This window comes from Periplaneta americana, chromosome 15, assembly GCF_040183065.1.
Source record: "Periplaneta americana isolate PAMFEO1 chromosome 15, P.americana_PAMFEO1_priV1, whole genome shotgun sequence".
Classification (NCBI taxonomy): domain Eukaryota; kingdom Metazoa; phylum Arthropoda; class Insecta; order Blattodea; family Blattidae; genus Periplaneta; species Periplaneta americana.
The window spans coordinates 92,323,405-92,344,242 of record NC_091131.1 but is presented as its reverse complement, the minus strand read 5'-3'; the positions used below and the strand labels follow the sequence as shown (position 1 = coordinate 92,344,242).

The 20,838-nt window shown below is 35.9% G+C and overlaps 1 protein-coding gene across 3 annotated transcripts in view; it reads right to left on the bottom strand.

The window, feature by feature from the left end:
• Positions 1–20,838, bottom strand: part of LOC138715199 (platelet binding protein GspB) — a 1,124,434-nt gene that overhangs the window by 48,706 nt on the left and 1,054,890 nt on the right. For all 3 annotated transcript variants that reach the window (XM_069847835.1, XM_069847836.1, XM_069847837.1), the window contains 2 exons: positions 17,624–17,818; positions 5,499–5,561 (listed from right to left, as the gene is read on the bottom strand). In XM_069847835.1, coding sequence (XP_069703936.1) covers positions 5,499–5,561; positions 17,624–17,818 — 258 coding nt within the window. The remainder of the gene's footprint in view (positions 1–5,498; positions 5,562–17,623; positions 17,819–20,838) is intronic.

Below are 20,838 nucleotides of genomic sequence, written 5' to 3'. Positions count from 1 at the left end.
TCCATTTTGAAGTATTTAATCAGCTGCTTCTCTCGTTTTCGAAATACAGATATGCTTGTATCTCTGTGTAAGAAATTCCATTCTTTTAGCCTAGAACCTAAAAGTTCTGCTTGTGCTTTTGAAAGATTTAAATCTCGGACCAGATCATTTAACTCTCCCTGAGTTACCTGATGATGCACATTCGGATCTGTGCCTTCAAATTCTGAACCAGAGCTTGATGAAACTTGTTCTGGGTTATCACTTCTTTCAGTCTTGTCTTCTAATGTTCAAGAGTCAGGAGGAATTGGAATCGGTATCTCATCTCATCATCATAGGTCTAATGGCTGATGGAATATTTGGGTATTCAATTTTCTTTCTATCATTTCCTTTAAACCTCCCTATTTTAGTCATACAAAACTAACAGTCAACAATATGGTCGGTTGGTTCCCTCCATACATCGGAATTTTGAAATGCATAGAAACTTTTCGTTTGTTTTTTAACCACCCCCTTAGATGGCTAGCACAATTACCCCTCCTATTTTACAACCAAAATATAATTCGTAAGCCTTTTCTATTAGTGGTGTTATTCTCTATTAGATTTAATTGTACATTCACCACACACATAGCAGAAATTGTCAGGATCACTAATACACTTGCCCGACATATCTAACTCTGTGATCTAGTACTTTAATTTAATAGATCAATATAAACACAAACATAGGCCCTAATATATGCACTGCACTACACACAAAGCTAAATGATAATTGTATATCAACAACACACTTCTTTATAGCAATAAAACTTATAAGTGACTAAGTCTGTTAACAAGGGGCTGAAGAAATTTTTCTGGGGTGGTCTTGACTTTAAGACTGGTACAATAAACAAGATAAAGAGTGGAGATACATAAAGTTAAGGATACTTAGGAGAGAGTTTTATATCATAACAGAAATGTTAGGGGTTGAGAAAGGAAACAAATTAGACTCTTTGAAAATGTTATCTTTATTGAATTTTAAGAGGCTGTGAAAGGAAATAAAGTTATGTGGGCAAAAATATCATCACACCAGGATCCTTGTCCACTAAAGCAGTAAATTAATAAAATAAATTAATTAAATTACCACTACTAGTTTTTCATTATTGTATAATTTAATATCAAAGAAATATTAGCATTTATATAGTCCACCCAAGAAACAAAACCAGACATAAAAAAAAAAAAACTGAGGGTGTCAGAGAAAAATAAATTGCACCATTAAATTCAGTGCTAAAATCTGAATTAGGACTTATTTCATGCAAAAAATGTTTGTAATCAACGGACATTACTAAACGCTAATTTTAATAAATTTGAGATTTATTTGAAATTATGGAATATTATAGAGTTAGATTTACAAACAAACAACATAAAGCTTACATACTCGTATAAACACCTATATTCTAGCGCCACCCAAATGAGTAAAACTCGTGTTTGAGAGCACTTTAGCTATTATTAAAACAAATTATTTAGTATTGCTATTATTATAACTAATTATTTAGTATTAGTATTATTATAACTATGGCTAGAAACATAAAATTTATAGATATTAATGGGTAGCTTACATATTATTTACAGGAAGGAAAAAATAATCATGTAAAGTAAATGAAATAATATATACTTAATTTTTTTTACATTTGAAGAGTCCACTGCAAGAATGATGGATGTCACTTTCTTGTCGAAAATGAACCAAGACTGTCAATGCATAGCTTAAGACATATAGAATGTACATAGAGAGTTATATGGCATTAACACTGATAGTCATTGTCCAGTAATGATCGGAAAATCATAGTTAAGCTTTGAGCGCTAAGCATTTCAAACTTTCAATTGCTTCTCCTGCAAAATGTATTCCAAATGACATCCATCATTCTTGCAGTGGACTCTTCATTTGTCATTGACGAATTTCATTAGTTCAGGTTCTTTTAAATAAAAGAATTGAATAACATAGGACAAAACTTGAGCTGTGTTTCAAACTAGCAGTTTAAAACGTTAGGTTCAATTAATGGATTTTTGTGCTGTTTCTTCTTACATAACATTTTTTCTTATAGAAAATAAGGAAGACAGATAAAAGAAGAGAATGCGAAAATTTGAGATCGGAAAGGGCTACTGTCACGTATGTAGACACGCGAAATATTTAAAGTGGTTTTAATGCTAAAATATAAAAATTTTATCTAGATGAATAATGTAGTTTAATAAAGTTAGTAAATACACACAAAAATCATTTTTTATCGTAATTGTAAATTTCGGAAAACATTACTTTCAAAATGCACCTTTTCTGGAGAATGACCCATATATATTTATTAGACAGTCAAAACAATTATCACAACAGAATCAACATTTGGTGTTACAATTAAGAAATACATGCATTTAGAACAAGATCTTTATTTCATACAGAGCAGAGAGAAATGTTATTTCTTTCTATACTGTATTTTCTTATAAATACCAGTGTTATTGTATTTTAAAATATAATCTAAGCTGCTCAATGGTATTTTATTCTGAATTTTAAAACTACTATTCTCAACACATCACTAAGACTAAAATTAATAATAATTTGCTTACGTGCACATGCATAAACACATATTCAAACAAAGAAACATATATATATATAAGCTTAAAGTAATATATTTTTGTATTGTACTGAGTGTCTCATTTATACTCTTAATAGTAAAATATTATCATTTCTAGTTGAGAACCTAGCTATACCAGTTACTTTCATCAATTCGACATAATACGATGTGATTTAAGAATTCATAATTTTAATAAAAGACAACTGATAAGACTCCAAAATTTGATATGTTATAATAAAAATAGGTTCATGACGGGGTAAAAGAGCTCCCCACTTCGTGTGATCGTGGCAAGAGGAGATGGGTGTCAGAATCATGCTAAAGTTTAATTTACCTTCAGAGAAAGAGCCTCAGTTATTCGCCTTATATGAGGTTAAGTGAACTTTGGAGCCATTCTGAAAGTTATCGAGAAAAGGGAAAATAATTTCATCCGCTCTGCCTCAAATATGCTCTTTTCCCGTATGAAGCTCGTTTAAACTATCTATGCTCTTGATGTGTGCAAGATAAAAATTTTATGGCATTTTAAATAACGTGACATACAAAATCACATAATTTTTCTCTTCTTTTTCTGGCTATATCTTTATCTCTATCTGTCTATATTTTTCTGTCTTTATACATCTTGATTACATACTTTTAACACTATATCACTCAGGAATATATTTATGACAATCATTTTCGTGTGTTAAATGTAAACTAAGCTTGTAAATGCCTAGTTGACTATACTAAAAGCCAGGTTATGAACCGACTAAACCGGAAGCAACGTTCTGTTGGTCTCTTTCTGAGCTCTGTTGCCACATAGTGGGGCGAGATTCAAAGCATGTTCAGCGTTTGTCACCGATATGTTTAAAATAACTACTGTATATAGTTCTCGATAACACTATCAACAATATTAGTAATTAAAATTACTGTTTTTAAGAAAGCACGAGCTAATGACGCTGGTACGAAATTCGACTCGTAATGCACGTGGTACTGCAAATGAACTGGCTACACTGTCTCCGTGATTCCGTTGCCAGATTTTCGTTAGCAGACGACATTTTCACGCGAGGTCCAATGAAAAGCTCCGTTCTCGTTCTCCCCTCCATCCCCCACACTCAAAGTGTCATCACTGCACAGGCTACCCCTCTAACCCGCACTTTCCTCTCGCCAATCCAACTACTTCCTGTTTCGTCGGTTCATAACCTGGCTTTTAGTATAGTTTCAGCTTAGTTGATTATTTTACGACGCTTTAACAATTGCTATGGTCATCCCAGACGACAGAACGAGATTCAAAGAAGAATCGGAAATGCATGGAAGAGATTTTGGAACCTCAGTTTCATTCTGACTTACAATTTAAAATTAAGAAGCGGAGTTATGAACAGCTGCATCCTTCCAGTTCTCCTATATGGAGCACAGACATGATCTCTAACAGAAAGAGAGCGAGACATGCTCAGAAAGTGCCAACGAAAAATGGAAAGGAAGATGCTGAACATCGCACTTAGACACAGACTACGTAACGAAGACATAAGGAGACAAACACATCTCAAAGACGCAGCAAAAACGGCCGACAAGCTGAAGAAGAAATGGGCAGGACACGTGATGCGACTCAACGAGAACCGGTGGACACACATCCTTACGACATGGGACCCAAGGATTGGCAAACGCAACGCAGGAAGACAGAAGACAAGGTGGGCAGACGAACTTAGATCAAGATTCGGCCATCTATAGTCAAGAACAGCGAAAGACTGACAACAATGGAAACTAATCACAAAGTGACTTGCAACCCAAACAGTGACTACGTAGTTAACAGTGGCCCCTTCAGTGTTAACCCAGACAGCATCCCAAACTATTACATTACAAAAGTGATCATCATTCCCAGGAACTGCTTGACAAGCTACCCTGCACGGGATTCGTGGCTAATTCTCAATTCTTAATGGTCATCTAGCATCTGAGTGAGATGAAGTTGATAATGCTAGTGAGATGAGTCCAGGGTCCAGCGGCGAAAGTTACCCAGCACTTGATCTTAATGGGTTGAGGGAAAACCCCGAAAAAAACCTGAACCAGGTAACTTGCCCAAATCAGGATTTGAACCCGGACTGCTAGTTTCACTGTCAGACGTGCTAACTGCTTTTTGATTATTCGGTTGGGTATGTAGAATTTCCATCCAACCGAAAATCCCGAAACTAAACAATTAGAACAGTACGAAATATACAGGCACACAAAAACACACCCACAACAAATCCTCAATACACAACTAAATTTCAGAACACACACTATGTAACTCCACACTACCTAATACAAACGCACTTTTCAGCAAAACAACTGAAGAAACCGGAAAAGGCAAGGACCTCACTAGTTCTGAAGATGGCTACCACTAAGCTAAAACTAGTCAACTAAGTATTACAAACTTAGTTTACATTTAACACATGAAAATCATTATCATAAATAATTTCTGTCTTTGTCTATCTCTATGAGTCTGTCTGTCTTCCTATTTCCCTACAGCTGCCTACTTTTTTTTTCCTATCTCTCTCACACACAAACGCTTTTTGTTACACACACTCTCACGTTCTCACAAAATTTCACATCCTCTCTCATATACACTTTCACTCACTCACTCACTCACTCACTGTGTCTCTTACAGTCACACACTCTCACACACAGTGTCTCTCACATACACAGTGTCTCTTTTTCTCACAACCCTTCTCTCTCGCTCTCGAATACGTTCTCTCTCATGATGTTTTTTAAACAATTTTTTGTTGTAAAATTAAAAACAAATATCTGAGAATTATTGTAAAGATTACAATAAACAAAGCAGCCCACTTTATACTGCTCAATTTGTTCTATATTCGAAGAAATAAACGTTACTGTATGTTGGAAAAGGATGTGCAGAGAAGAAACAAAGTGAAAAATGTGATAACAACAACAGCATGCTCTTGTTGAGTTCAGTAACCCTACCTTCTGTGTGATAAGAATTTCCCTGTAGCGTGTCCGGACCCATCACATCCAGGAATTGGACATCTGGGTTAGTAGAAGGGAAATGTTAGTGACGGCAGGATAAAACTCACAAAATTACATTGCAATTATATAAGCGAAAACAGTGACTAGGATTCAGAGGACGATGCGAACAACATCGAAACTAGTCGATCAGGTAAAATAACACCATGATTTAAAATGTTAACACAACGAAGTCGTTATTTATTTAATTAATGAAATAACTTAATAGTACAACAGTGGTTAAAATATATGATTATGTACTAGGAAATTCAGCTTAGGCATTCAACCATGTCCTTAGATGCCTTTTATTTACATCATCGATGAACAATTAATAGTGTCTTCTAATTACACGTGTATAATGCGGTAATTATGACCTTCACCATATTCGTGACTTCATGACTCACTGCATTCCTTCCCTCCTGACCATACACAAATAGTCTACTACATTAGATAATCTTCAATTTAATGTATATAATCGAGAGGCTATTGAAATTGTAAGTGAATGTTATTGCCACACTGCCATTACTGGCAAAAATCGGAATTACATCTCACATTAATGCAGGTATCCAGCACACCAACAATATTATCATTATTATTTATTGGCAGTATTTCGCTAGCAGAAGTGTAAAATCTCATAAATTCCGAGACGTTCTCAGGACTTACGAGGTTTTGCACATGGAATTTTTCATATTATGGGCCTACTCCCTAAAGGTAGAGTGCACAACAATTCATCAGTTGAAATTAATGTTTTACCACAATATGCATACCACATATGGTTTAACATACGCATATGAATGTAATGCTTGAATATTAAATTGAAAACCACTGATAACACATTCCCTCTACTACCCGATCTGTTCACATCAACAGCCTGTGTCTTTAATATTGAAACATAACAGGATCGCCAACACCTCGTCACTGACTAACTGAACAAAAGTGGCTAATATGACTACTTTATATCTGATTAAAATTCTAAGTCAACTACACAAAAATGCGATTTATACTTGAATAATAATAATAATAATAATAATAATAATAATAATAATAATAATAATAATAATAATAATAATAATAATAATAATAATATCAATGTTACAAAACTAGCAAATTCTGTAAATAATAGGTATTCATTATATATGTTTAAAATTGTCAGATTGGTAACACTTTAACAATTTTTTTCTATCACGCCCATCGGAACACAGCCAATAATACTCCGACATGCGGCAAACTGACGAATTTCCATGGTGATAATTATACCTTGCATCATAGGCGTTAAGCTCCCCTGCTCTTTGACTGTATTACTATTTTATATTGTGCTAACTGCAGTGGGAGTGTTAAAAGCGAAAACGCGGTTTTTTATTTCGAGTGGAGAATTTTTTATTCGAATGTAGGAAATCTCATGAAGTGTTGTCTTGCTCTGAACATTAATTGCATGTACAAACTCAGCAAGCGATTTTTATGACAATTTTATAGGCTACATATTGAATGACTTCAGCTGGGACTGTGAGTGTATGGGCTTGCCACGTCCAATTGGTGACACACAACAGTTATTTTCAACCAAAGTCCCGGGATCGATACCCAGCCCAGAACAATTTTTCCCTTGAAATTACTCAAGTATGCTTCACAGGGAGCTATACCTGAAAGCAAGATTTGCATAATATATACGTCACTGTAGGTACGTTACCAGAAAACCATAATTCAAGTCACAAAGAGTTTGTGTGCACTCAAATTTGGGTTTTCTAGCGTCTTGTCAGCCCACTTGAGGTGTATGGATATGAAGGAAAAAAACTGAGACGATGTTGGGTAGCTCAGTCTTGTTTGCTAAAACTAGTAACTATAAATTAATTAAAATAATCAGACGAAAGTGGGACATCTATCAATACAATTCCTTAAAAAAACAGATGTAAAAGATCACATGAACAGTATTGTTGTTGTTTAATGAACAGTCCGAAGACAGGTTTGAACCTCACAAGTGACACTAACATGGCACCACTTATGAGGCAACTAGGCCAGGAGATAATGGGTAGGGTGGCCAGTTCCTTTCCCTCTCCATTGCCATCGTCAATTAGCTACATATTACACTAATCACACTTCAAATGTATACAAACAATTGTTCTTCCTCTGACACATATTGTCAATTGAGATGTACTGCCTGATAATAGATGTACATATCAGCCAGAACCTCAATCAGAGGTGATGAACAGTATTATGGAATTTTATTAACAAAATGTTACTATAAGAGAGTATTATGTAGGCCTAATGAAAAAAAAAACAATAAGGCAGTATTTGTAATGAACAAATAATTATACAATATATATTATATTTATATAAATATATCTATATATGTACATATATTATACAATGAGCAAAAAAACTGTGGCAAAACATAGTCTATGCCATTATGTCATGAAAGGGATTTACTTAAGTTTATTACTACAGCCCAGTTATATTTGTTTGAAGTCTCTATTACATTCAGTAAGTCAAGTTTAGCAGTAAATAACTATAAAATCACTGCAACTAAACTTTCTGAAGCTGTGAACAAAGCATAATGAATACTCCTGGTACTGAACCTGTTTCATCCGTCCTTTGTGAAGACACTAGACCAAAACTCTATATTGGCATTGTGTGCTGGGAGTGGGAAGAAATATTGCATTATGTTTAGGGATTCACTGATCTGCTTATAAGTGTAGCAAAAAATAAAAAAAAAATATATATATATATATATAAATAAAATAAAAAAACATAAAAAATATAAAAAATCCATGAACCATTATCTCATCCCATTTCTTTCCTGTCAGTTTAAATTTTATTTCGCACAAATGACTTGATATTAATTTATTTAATTATGAACTGTCATCTACAGTAGGCCTAATATCTTTAACTTTCAACCATTTAACAGAATTTTTAACCGCTGACCAATTTGGTGGTTTTTCTTTCAGCAACATCCATTATGAAATTACATGTTATACTTCATTGCATGAGTCAATGTTTAGGAAACTAGACGCGATGGTGGTCTAGTGACTAGAGCTCTGGACTTACAATCCTGTAGACTTGGGTTCAATTCTCAGCGTAACCCCAGTTTACAACTTATGTTGGCTTAGCCCGTGGTCCAGGTAACACATGGGTTTTCTCCGGGAGCTCCGGTTTCCCTGTGGCATCCCAACAAATTTTCATTATCATCTCATCTCATTGTGGGTATAGCGTAGACCAGCCTCCTGTGGCGCACATTGGACAAGACTATGTCAGTACATTGTTCTACACAACTGGCTTCATATGGATGAATGACGAACAATCAAGTAAGTACCCACCAATGGGGGAAAGGGTTTAGAAAATTCGCTTCGCTCGTTTCCTAATTTTGACGAATCCAATAACTGTATAACATTGTAAACGTGTTTCATTGGCTACTTTTGTACGACAGCATTATAAAACAACTGTTGTTGTCAAGCAACTGTCCGAAACATATTTGAACCCCACACGTGACACCAATAAGGCATCACTCGTGAGGAAAATAAGCCAAGCGATAAGGGTAGAGTGGCCGTTCCTTTCCTCTTCCATTGCATACATCGCTGACTAGATACATATTACACTAATCACACTTCAGATGTATACAAACAATAATTGTTCTTCCTTGAAATTTAAGAATGTATGTAAACAATTTGTTATGAGTAATTATTAATTTTTAGAGGTTACTTTGTTGTAATTTATTCATGTAAATTTATTATGTATCAAATCCTCCCCTGAGCAAGAGAACACACTCTTTCAGGGTAGTGCTAGCACTTTGTTAATTTACAATTTCTTTGCTTTGTATTTTTGTGGCAATAAACATTATTATTATTATTATTATTATTATTATTATTATTATTATTATTATTGCGGCATAACTAGTGCCATAAAGTTAATATTGTGAAACGATAATCTGTGTTATAATATTTAGCCTAATACATGATTGGTGTCACAGCAACACTTTCTTCATAGACCATGACATCAAACTACTCATCATTACGAATCTGATATTATGTTATTTCTTTATTAATTGTTTTGTAATGTCGTACAAACATTAACAATACACGTAATGTCGTACAAATAATAACAATACACGTTTATAATGTTATACCTTCATTGCACTCGTCAAAATGAGAATACTCTTTTGTCTCGTTCCCTAAACATTGACTCGTGCATAAAGTATAATATTATAAACTTGTTTCATAATTATACAGTACTATTATGGCACAAGTTATACCATTATATTAGACGTTTCAGTTGACATGGTAATATTTTACGGCATTGGTACAATAATGTGGCATATTGTGAACTATATTAACTAACGATAAAGACTGTTTATCCACTTTGATTATGTAATGTGTACTTAACATCACTAATAAAAATGTTGTAATCTCATTCATTACGCAGCTAGTTAGGTAATGGTATACTAAAATATGCCAGCATTACATTCTCCGACACACTTCCTACATTTTTCTTGGAACACCAGTCTTCAAATTTTTTATATTCGAATTCATATATTACGCGGGATTTCGATGGTGGTGCAGAATTTGCAGCATTTTCAGTACCTGAATCCTCGTTTGAACTAATTTTAACAATGTTTATTTATTTCTCCTAGTAGTGCTGTTTTTCTTTTATAAACAAAAATTGATCGTGTTCAAAACCAATAAAACAAACATAAACGAATCGCCTCTCGTAGGAAGAAACTAATAGACTAATAATACAATTGCCTCTCCACAAATGACATGTTCAAAACTAATAAAATTAATAGTATAATTACTTTTATTAGAAAATTATTTTTTAATCAAATTGAATAAAACGTTGAACGATATATTTACCATGTCTTCACATTACAATACTCGAATGGTAATCAGACTCGGCCTACGGCTCATTTGGCAATTTTCTAATCTCGTATTGTAATATGAAATGTTACGATACTCATAGTCATGTCGTACATAACTATTACAATGCTGGTATACAAAAGTGTGTTCACATGTTGCCATACAAAATCGGGACACATTTTTTGTGTAGATTGTTTAGAATGCTGGTGTACAAAAAAATCGGGACAGATTTTTGTGCCCTTAAAAGGGAAAATCTCGATAAATCGGGACGTATTGTCACCCTAGCTAAAATTCATCCAGACGAGAGCGATAACTCACTGTAGGGACTGTCCAGCGACACAAAATTGATGCACTTATAGTATGCACAACGTTCTGTCTTGGAGAAAGATTGTCGCTCCTTTTTATATTTATGTCAGGAGCATTCCTACGTGACTAGTATTGTAGCACGTGCTTCTTCCCTGGATTGACTGATCGCTTCTAATCCAGTGTAGTACGATTCACATGGTCCTGTTTATTCTCATGTGACGGCTAGTCTTGTGGGGAATGAATGGGGCGAGTCTTGAATAACACAGTGCTAGTACACAGCTCGCGAAAGAGAAGGGACAGTGGGACAGCGGTGATTCACTGTGGACGTGGTCATGTGCGAAAATCCTCTGTCCTGCCGGGAGTTAATCAGTCCCACTACAGAGAGCCGTGTTAGCTACTACGAGACACGTAGTAGCCACCAGCGCTTGAATGAAACTCCCCCACTGTCATGAACGATAGCATCTCACCCGCGCGTTCTGGTGACCCCGCCCACCTCCATTCATAAAATACCAACACGGTAACTGCTACACAGGAATGCACACCCAAACGCCAGCACACTACAAATTAATGTGCTTACGTTAACAGTTCAAGGTCATGTCGTCATCGCTTTATAAGGCATTAATCGTGTACTGGACAGCGAATACCGGTGCAACAATGGACCTTTATCAAGCCGGCCTCGATGTACGAGTGGCTTGGCTTGAGTACTCTGCTTTAACGCTGTCCAGTGGCGGCCGGTGAAACATTCTGGTGGTGGTGCCAAAAATGAAAAAAATTGTACGCAAATTACCCTAGTGAAATTAATAATCGCAGTTCACATTTGCATTATATTAAATAAAAACATTAATTAAACCAGCTATTTTACCAGGTGTACAGTTAATAATGTATCTAGTAACAGTTACAATAACATTTCCGAAACTAATAACGAAATTTACAGATACAGATAATCAAAACTTTCACAGTATTGTTAGTCAAATACAAATAACTTTTATAACTAGTAAAATTACTGGCAAAAACATACGAGATAAACAATGGCATAGATAATAAACAAACACGTTTTCACTTTAATTATTAGGCCGATGAATCCAAGGCAGCGGCCTGAATAACACATGTTCATGTCCTGCACAGATCTCATGTATCGTTAACAGAAGCATCAATACTATAGCAACATTGTAGCGATATTTAGTTGCCGCAAAATAAAACAAATATTACACAACATTAACAAACAGTTTTACATAATATGAAACCATGACTATCTCTGCGTTCAATATAGCTAAATGCATAATAATTTACACATTCAAATCCAAGTTATGTGCATTAGTTTTGAATTGGCAACATTACATTAACATTTGGCTCGGAACTCTAACTCAGACAAATAACGTCTCCAACAACCCTGCCATCTAGCGAAATTTCTGCATTACTGTGCTCTAGCGGGCGGAATATTAACTACTGAGTCAAATTGAATTCGGCTCAAAGCCTGCCATAAGAAACGCATATAAACTAGAAGCAGTAGCCTTTTGTACAGTGTTATATGGACGACGCAGGTAGTGCCTCAGCGAAGTGGCTCCAACGTTCGGAAAAACGCTGCAAGAGTGCGTCCGGATATGTGCGCGCGCTCGTTCAAATGAAATACGAATAAAATGTATAAACTATCACAACTGCAATGAAAGAGTAATGGAACGGAGAAAAATTCTCTCCGGCGCCGGGATTTGAACCCGGGTTTTCAACTCTACGTGCTGATGCTTTATCCACTAAGCCACACCGGATACAACTCCGACGCCGGTTAGAATCGTCTCAGATTAAGCTCCAACTCTTGGGTTCCCTCTAGTGGCCGCCCTCTGCACTACGTCATAGATGTCTATGAACGCAGGACCGAAGTCCACACATGTGCTGAGGTGCACTCGATATGAGTGACTAGTTGGCCGGGATCCGACGGAATAAGCGCCGTCTTAAATCACGAAGTGATTTACGCATATCATATATATTATTTTAATGTACCGAAGTACATATGATATTTCCATGCAGATATTCTGCGTCATCATACGATGAAAGAGTAATGGAACGGAGAAAAATTCTCTCCGGCGCCAATTCAAAACTAATGCACATAACTTGGATTTGAATGTGTAAATTATTATGCATATTCTCTCCCGGCGCCGGAGAGAATTTTTCTCCGTTCCATTACTCTTTCATCGTATGATGACGCAGAATATCTGCATGGAAATATCATATGTACTTCGGTACATAAAAATAATATATATTACAACTGCTTTCTAGGATATTGTTTTTGTTTCTTTCATTGGTGGTGCCATGGCACACTGGCACCACCCCAAAAGCCGCCCCTGGCATCTCACCCGCGCGTTCTGGTGACCCCGCCCACCTCCATTCATAAAATACCAACACGGTAACTGCTATACAGGAATGCATACCCAAACGCCAGCACACTACAAATTAATGTGCTTACGTTAACAGTTCAAGGTCATGTCGTCATCGCTTTATAGGGCATTAATCGTGTACTGGGCAGCGAATACCGGTGCAACAATGGACCTTTATCAAGCCGGCCTCGATGTAGGAGTGGCTTGGCTTGAGTACTCTGCTTTAACGCTTTATGAGAGCCACGGTGTTAATCCTGCCTAGAATTTATTTGTTTATTTTATTCGGAGGATTTCAAAATCAAGTTGAAATTCATTTCAACTTGCGTTCAGAAACATACTTTTGGATATTCAATTGTGTCCTGGAACTTGACATTTTCAACGTTTCGAACTACATACAGGTTCCATCATTAGAGTAGATGGGTGTGACCAGGGAGTCGCCTACTCTGTTCGGCTTGTTATGTCAGGCTACTCTAGGCAACTGAGTCTCTATAATTCTCAGCTGTTTAAACATTAAACCGAGTGAGTTCATTTTGAGCAGGCCTGCAAAACCCGTAAGTAGGGAAAATATGACGTCAGTCTCACTCCAATTCTATTGGGGGTGATCGACTTCTGCGTAGAGTTGTTTACATTCTTTGCGTGTGGAAAGTCTATCAGTGGCGGTACTGTAATTTTCAAAAAGGATTGTAATAAAGTTATTGTATTTATAATGCGTTATCTCGTTTCAAGATTTACAGTTATCTAGATTTTCTGTCGGTAGTTTCTTTGAGATTTCTTTGCACCTAGCCTGTTTTAGATTTTCCAAAACTTTCCTCCTATCATCACCTATGGAAACATAAATTTGTAGCATTTAAGTAATGAATCTTAAAAATTAATATAAATGTCACTATTCATTTCAATACAAAATGAACACAAGGAGTATTGTCCTTAATTTAACAGTATATAAATAAATAATCAATATATAGTTCGTAATAATGAACTTAGCAGAAAGTTCGTCTATGCCATAATTTTTAGTATGGGCTTTGTTGAAATGTCGTTTAATATTGAAATGACGAGTAGAAATAAATTGGATGGGATACAGTAAACAAGCAATTCTTTCGTCTTCTTCAACAACAAAATAATCATATACCCATTTCCTTTCTTCACGGGTTTAGATTTCGCCACGTTCCAGTTCTCTTCAAACTGCAGTACGTGTATTTATTTATTTATTTATTTATTTATTTATTTATTCATTCATTCACTCATTTATTTATTTGGCTGCAGTGCGTTACAATGTTGAATGGCAGCACTGACCTCCGGTCATATAGCTATCACTCACTTATCAACATACAATTTATACTGTATATATACATAGGTAGACCTTACATTATATGCACATATACATTTTAAAATTTATTTTACATGTCTTTTAACTTATTTATTTTCTTCATTCGTTTTTCTCTTACTTTCCAAAGGTATGTTTCTAAGGATTTTATTATCTGCTCATTTGTAAATCTTGATAGCGTATTGTGTACCTGCCGCTACGAGAAGGAATGTTGATATAGCCGACCGCAACTAGAACGCTATGACCACACTGGTAGAAAAGGTGGGTGGGGTTGAAGGGGTACGAAGGCAATCGCTCTGAGGAGCTACAGTTCTGCAGGTATGATATTGAGAAATACATGGAACTGATTTTACATTGTTCTTAAAACACAGAAAAGAAAAAATTTGATATGTACTCCTATTTCAAACAATTATTACGTGCAATAACTCAATACACTGTACTGTTTGATATCACTTAGCTCAATCGCAGCTATTTTAACTTTTATCTTACTTAATCATCTTCAATGAGCATACTAGCAGTAAATTGGCTTAGGCTACCGATTGCATCATGAGTACACTACTCAGATAATGTAAAATACTTATTTTTTTAGACTCAATATTTCGATTTTTCTTCTCTGTGCTAATAACAATATCATTATCTATCAGTATCTATTGTAATTGGGGGCTTTGTCCTGTTGTAGATAAATGAAAGAATGAATGCATAAGTAAATAAATACATACATACATAAAATAAATAAATAAATAAATAAATAAATAAATAAATAAATAAATAAATAAATAAATAAAGCAAAGAAAGTCATATAAACATGGGTCCTATCCTCAATTTTCAGAGTTACACTAATTTGAAGTTCTTTATAAAAATATATTTTTTCTTTAGTTTTAAGGGTAAAAGAATATTACAAATAGAGAATGAACTATTCAGAACTATCATTTCTTTAATTGACTAATAATCTGAAGCTAAAAGTTTGTTGTGAATTCCTTAGTTGCTTCATAAATATATCCGATTATTAACTACCTACAAAATTGCATATTCTTATGCATTTATTACAACAATTTTAAAAAATCATGCTACTTTTGTAAACTTTTCAAGACTGTAAGCCTACATTAGGATGCAAAATTGAACTATAAAGAAACAAGTCGCTAGAAGTGGTGTGATTTGTAACAATTTTTGTGATAAGTGTGTAAGAATAACGTAATTTTGTAGTTAAAAATGACAAAAAAAAAAAGGCTGCACGAAGCAACTAAGGAATTCACAATACAGGTTTAGCTTAGCTTCAGAATATCAGCCAATTAAAGAAATTATGCTTCTAAACAGTTTATTCTCTGTTTGTAATATTCGTTTACCCTTCAATCTAAAGAAAGAAAAATATATTTTACAAACAACTTCAAATTAGGTAACTCTGAAAATATTGAGAACAGGACACATTTATTTGACTTCTTGCTCAAAATGTCTCCAGAAGTAAGCTCCGTAAGTGGCGATAAAGGCTGGTTCACAATAAACCGGTAACGGAAACGTTTCCGTTCTTGGTTTATTGTGAACCAGCCTTAACACCTCCTGAATCACTATGTATAAACAAGAGATCAGAATTACCTATGGTCAGTTGCCTGCAGTAGCCAGACATAACGAGTCCAACAGAGTAGGCGACCTCTCTGGTCTTACCTATCTGCCATGATGATGGAACCTGAATGTAGTCTCGAAACGCTATAAAATATGTGAAGCTCCAGGATACGGTGAAATATCCAAAAATCTATTTCTGATGACATTCACCGTTGAAGCCTAAAAACGATTTAACTTACATTTTTGAGCTGTACAAACTTTCTTTAGATTACCATGTTATGAAATACGAATAATATGTATTTTATTTCGAAATATGTCAGTATTATGCGCTAGGTTGCGTTGATATTCGCCATACTTCTGGCAATTATACAGGATCAGTTATAGGCTATGTGGGGCCTTTATCTACAGAGGAGCGGACGAAGTCTTTGGTCTTGAACAACTGTGAAGTCTACTGTGTGTACAATTCACTGACAGGATGAAAATTGTCCACAGTAGCAACGCTGACGTTAGGTCCATAGACCTGGTACAGCTGGCGATAAATTTCAATCGGCGCTATGCCCTGTGCATTCAAAAACTTTATCACTGGTCGCACTTCACACGCGACGGGAGCTGGAATAGGAGAGAGTATCTTCAACCAATGCAACGAAGCTACTGAGAGCACTCGGGAAGTTCTGCTAGCGCATGCGCCATGCCAGGACATTACTCTATCACGTATATTGAGGACAGAACATCTAGAAGCTTGGAGGCCGTTACTTTTAAGCGGTCCGACCACCCCCTCCTCCCGCACTAGCAGGTACTTACCATGTATACATGTAACTCTCATCTAAATCAAATTGTTGGATTCTTTGTAAGTTCATGCATATGTATATACACTTTTTGCTGGTTGAGTGGAAGAGAAGGCCTTACGGCCTTAACTCTCCCAGCTAAAATAAATCATTATTATTATTATTATTATTATTATTATTATTATTATTATTATTATTATTATTATTATTATTATTCAGCTGCAAAACATTTTCTGAACGGACGTTATTGTATTGTGAGAGCGCAGCTGGATCAGTGAAAGTAGGTGGTCAACGTTTTCAGTTTGTAGTGCAACGAACAATCTGCTGTGTGAGAGTTCTTCTGTAGTGACGTCACTGAAGCCTCTAGTTGTTCTGTCCCCGGTATACAAGCAGTCGCTTCGCGCAACATATGGTTTGCTAGCTGTGGGACGAGTGGGAAAGTTACTTTATGGACGCGCCTCGTAATTCTAAGCTCTCCGAACACCATACACACAGTGAAAACTTGAACTGATTTTATATTCTCAAATTCCGTGAACACAATATGCATTTAACTCAATGCCTTGCAGTAAACGGCGTTTTGTTTATTCAGTCATTGCTAAGAGATAATCTGATTTCTTTTGTTCATGAAAAGAGTGATACAAAACCTCTGAGTTTTAACGTCATATTGAAGCTGAAATAACTTTCGTATCACTCCTGGTATAAGTTTTATAGCAAATTTATTTTATGTCTTCCAAACGGATCAGGCTGCATAACAGTTCTCTAAGTATCACCAGATCTAACAACCTCTGTATACATGCAGGTTTCGCCAATGAGGCGTCCCTGGCGTGTTTTTCGGATGCATGTTCGTTTTGGACTTTGCATATTGTGAAAGGGCAAGTCTCGAGTTTATCTATAATGGGGGACTCACCTGAGAGGCTCGGAGTCTTGACCGTCCCTGGGTTTACTCTTGGGTTTGTTAGCACGCGGACAGCCAGACAGACTGCGATGGGACGAGTAGTTTCCTGTAACATGTCCCGAGCCGTCGCAACCCGGTGTGGGACACTTGAGCTCTTGGGAGTGCGCCTGGATCTGGGTGCGATCAGCGCGTGGACACCCGGACAAACTGCGAAAAAAAGATTTACGGGTCAGCTATACAGGTTTACACAGAGAGAAAAATCATGACAGGAATCGTTTTGTATAGTGAGATCAGTGTGAATAAGATTTGCGCTTCTTACTTCCCAGCGAAATCTTAATGGTGTCATCCTCAGCGCGGTGTTGCTATTTTCTTGCCAACTGCTGAAAAATCACAATAAACATACTTATTTTTATTATTAATTTTCAGCTACCAGATGTTAACTTCTCATTATTTAAGTTCGATCTCCGATAATATAGTCTTACTTAACGGAGGTTTTCATTGTGATTGTTTGAGAAAAGTTTTTAATTTTCAATCGCTTATTGAGATTTAATATTTCCGAAATTAGTTCTAAGTCCCAAAGTCATGACACTTTTGCTGAGGATCTGAAGGATCACTTATTTTGTTGTGTCCGTTATGCCTGGGCTATCCAAACAATTCATATCAGTGACAATGAGTAAATATATATGTAGATAAATAAGTATCTAAATAAATAAATAAATAAATAAATAAATAAATAAATAAATAAATAAATAAATAAATAAATATTACCATAAACTCTCCAGAAATTTGCAAGGCGTTTCTTTGTCAGAAATACTCAGACGTGAACGTGTTTGTGACATGATGCCTTACTGGATTGGATTCTCGTCACAACAGACCATTTTGTACTGTATTTTGCTTTCTTTAGGCTCAAACGCTTCTACTAAATCGGCGGAGCAGTGTACTGAATGGAAGATATGGACAAGATTGGTGGATTTTCTGTTCGTGAGCTCTTGTGATATTCATTTGATTTATGGAGAGGCGATATGTGTCGCGAGAGCAGCGCTTCATCTTTATAAAGAAATATTTTGTCCGATAAGAAGCCACAATCCATCCTACAAACATGATGCTTTATTATATTAAAATGAGAGTGAAAGTTCAGGAGGCTGTACTACAGTCTAGTATATACAATAACGAAGCTCAATACGTAGGGAATATGCATCCATAGATAGTTGCTAACCACTAGGATCGCTACTATCGCCTCATCACAGACAATGCGAAATAGTACCGGCACAGTCTATTGTTTCTAGTACCCTCAACAACTCAAGCTTCGTGACTGTAGATACTAGACTGTGGCTGTACTCTGCTACCTACATCCTATGTCAGGCAGCTTTTAAGGTTTAAACTGTATAGGGTCTATATCAACAATAAAATTATTATTAACGTGATGATCTGTAATTATATTAGGTGAGACGGAGAGCTAATGATGTTCCAATCCCATGTCATGGGAGTACCATCTTGTATTTGTATTTCCAAAGTGTTATCCTGATGAGATTCGAGATATGGACTCTCCTTTGAGATGAAAGATATCTGTCTTTAATAATTTTATTAAATGTGTTATAAATTCAATTGGTTACTACTTTATTATCGAGACTATTTTAAAAAACATTATTAAGAGAAATAATAATAATAATAATAATAATAATAATAATAATAATAATAATAATAATAATAATAATAATAATAATAATAATAATCTTCACCCATAGTTTACGTCGAAATGATGTTTGGATTTCAATAATACACGTTTCAACCACACTTATTGAAGTTTTTCAACAGATTGTCTTAGATCAGTAAGTAAAAGCGCTATTGCCCGAGCTATATCGGTGGCCCTCGCCTTATTATATGAGAAAATATTTGTTTATATGTAATGGTAGATACTTGACATTTACGTCATTCAGCCAAACGTCCCCATCTACAGGGCGTTAAAAAAAGTGTCCAGTATTTTAGGAGGTGCTAGTATGCATCAAAACAAGAAAATAATATCTAATAAACATGGGTCCTACAACACATACTTTCTGAGATTTGAACACTTGTTCATAGGAGGTGCTCAATGTGACGTCCATTCATGGCAATGCATTCCTCTGCCTCTCGGCGTAAGGAATCACGCACTCTTTGAAATTTGTTTTAATACGTTAATAAGAAAGTCCTGATAACGATCCCCAATTAATCTCTGTGGTAGCATGTATGGCCCTATTATCTATCACCAAGAACGCCTGCCCATACGTTGATCAGAATCGGTGCTGATGCCTTGTTTCTTCAACTGCATTGGGATTTTCATTAGCTTACACTTGCTGATTACGAAAATTCACAACACCATCTCTGCTGAACTCCGCTCATATCCCCAACCAGACTTTTGTTTCAGTATTCCTTGCAATGTATCATTATTCCATGCCAGGGGTGTCAACTACGGTATGATTATCTGGTAGTCAGCTGTATTGTAGGGCAGAAAATGCATTGCCATAAATGGACGTCACATTGACCACCTCCTATGAACAAGTGTTCAGATCTCAGAAGGTATGTGTTGTAGGACCCATATTTATTAGACATTTTCTTGTTTTGATGCATACTACTGTCCGTTACTCAGGAGAAGATGAGCGGAAAGAATGTGACCTTCTTGACTATCGCTGTTGATTATTATAAACATCGCTCAGATAAGCATCCCAGTATTCAGGTTATTACTCGTGCAGGAAACATGAGTAACAATGCGTATGGAAATTAAAGCTAAATTAAACAGAAGGAGACCTAATGTTTCCGCTTACTGCAGTACAAATATTGAACGTGTTGTCTTACGTTGTTTGTTCACATCCCTTCCTCCTCAGTCCGCTCTCGTCTTCTCCTGAGTCACCGACAGTATCAACTTCTAAAATATTGGATACTTTTTAACACCCTGTATAAGCAACGCGCAGAAGATGTAATTATCTTTTGCCGCCATAGGTATTGCCTCTCAATGCATCAGGGAAGGTGAACTTCTTAGCATCGCATGATGAGGATGGAACAATGGTGGAATGCGGTAGGGGAAACGGGAGAATCTTGCGAGTACCATGCACCGTATTTGTCCACCACAAATTCCACTTGGATCCGCCGGAATTTGAAACCGGGTTACCAGCGTGAAATCTACGAGAAAAATATGCAGATATTGGTTACATGACTTTGAAATTTAACGCATTAAAAATGACACTGGCAGTCGC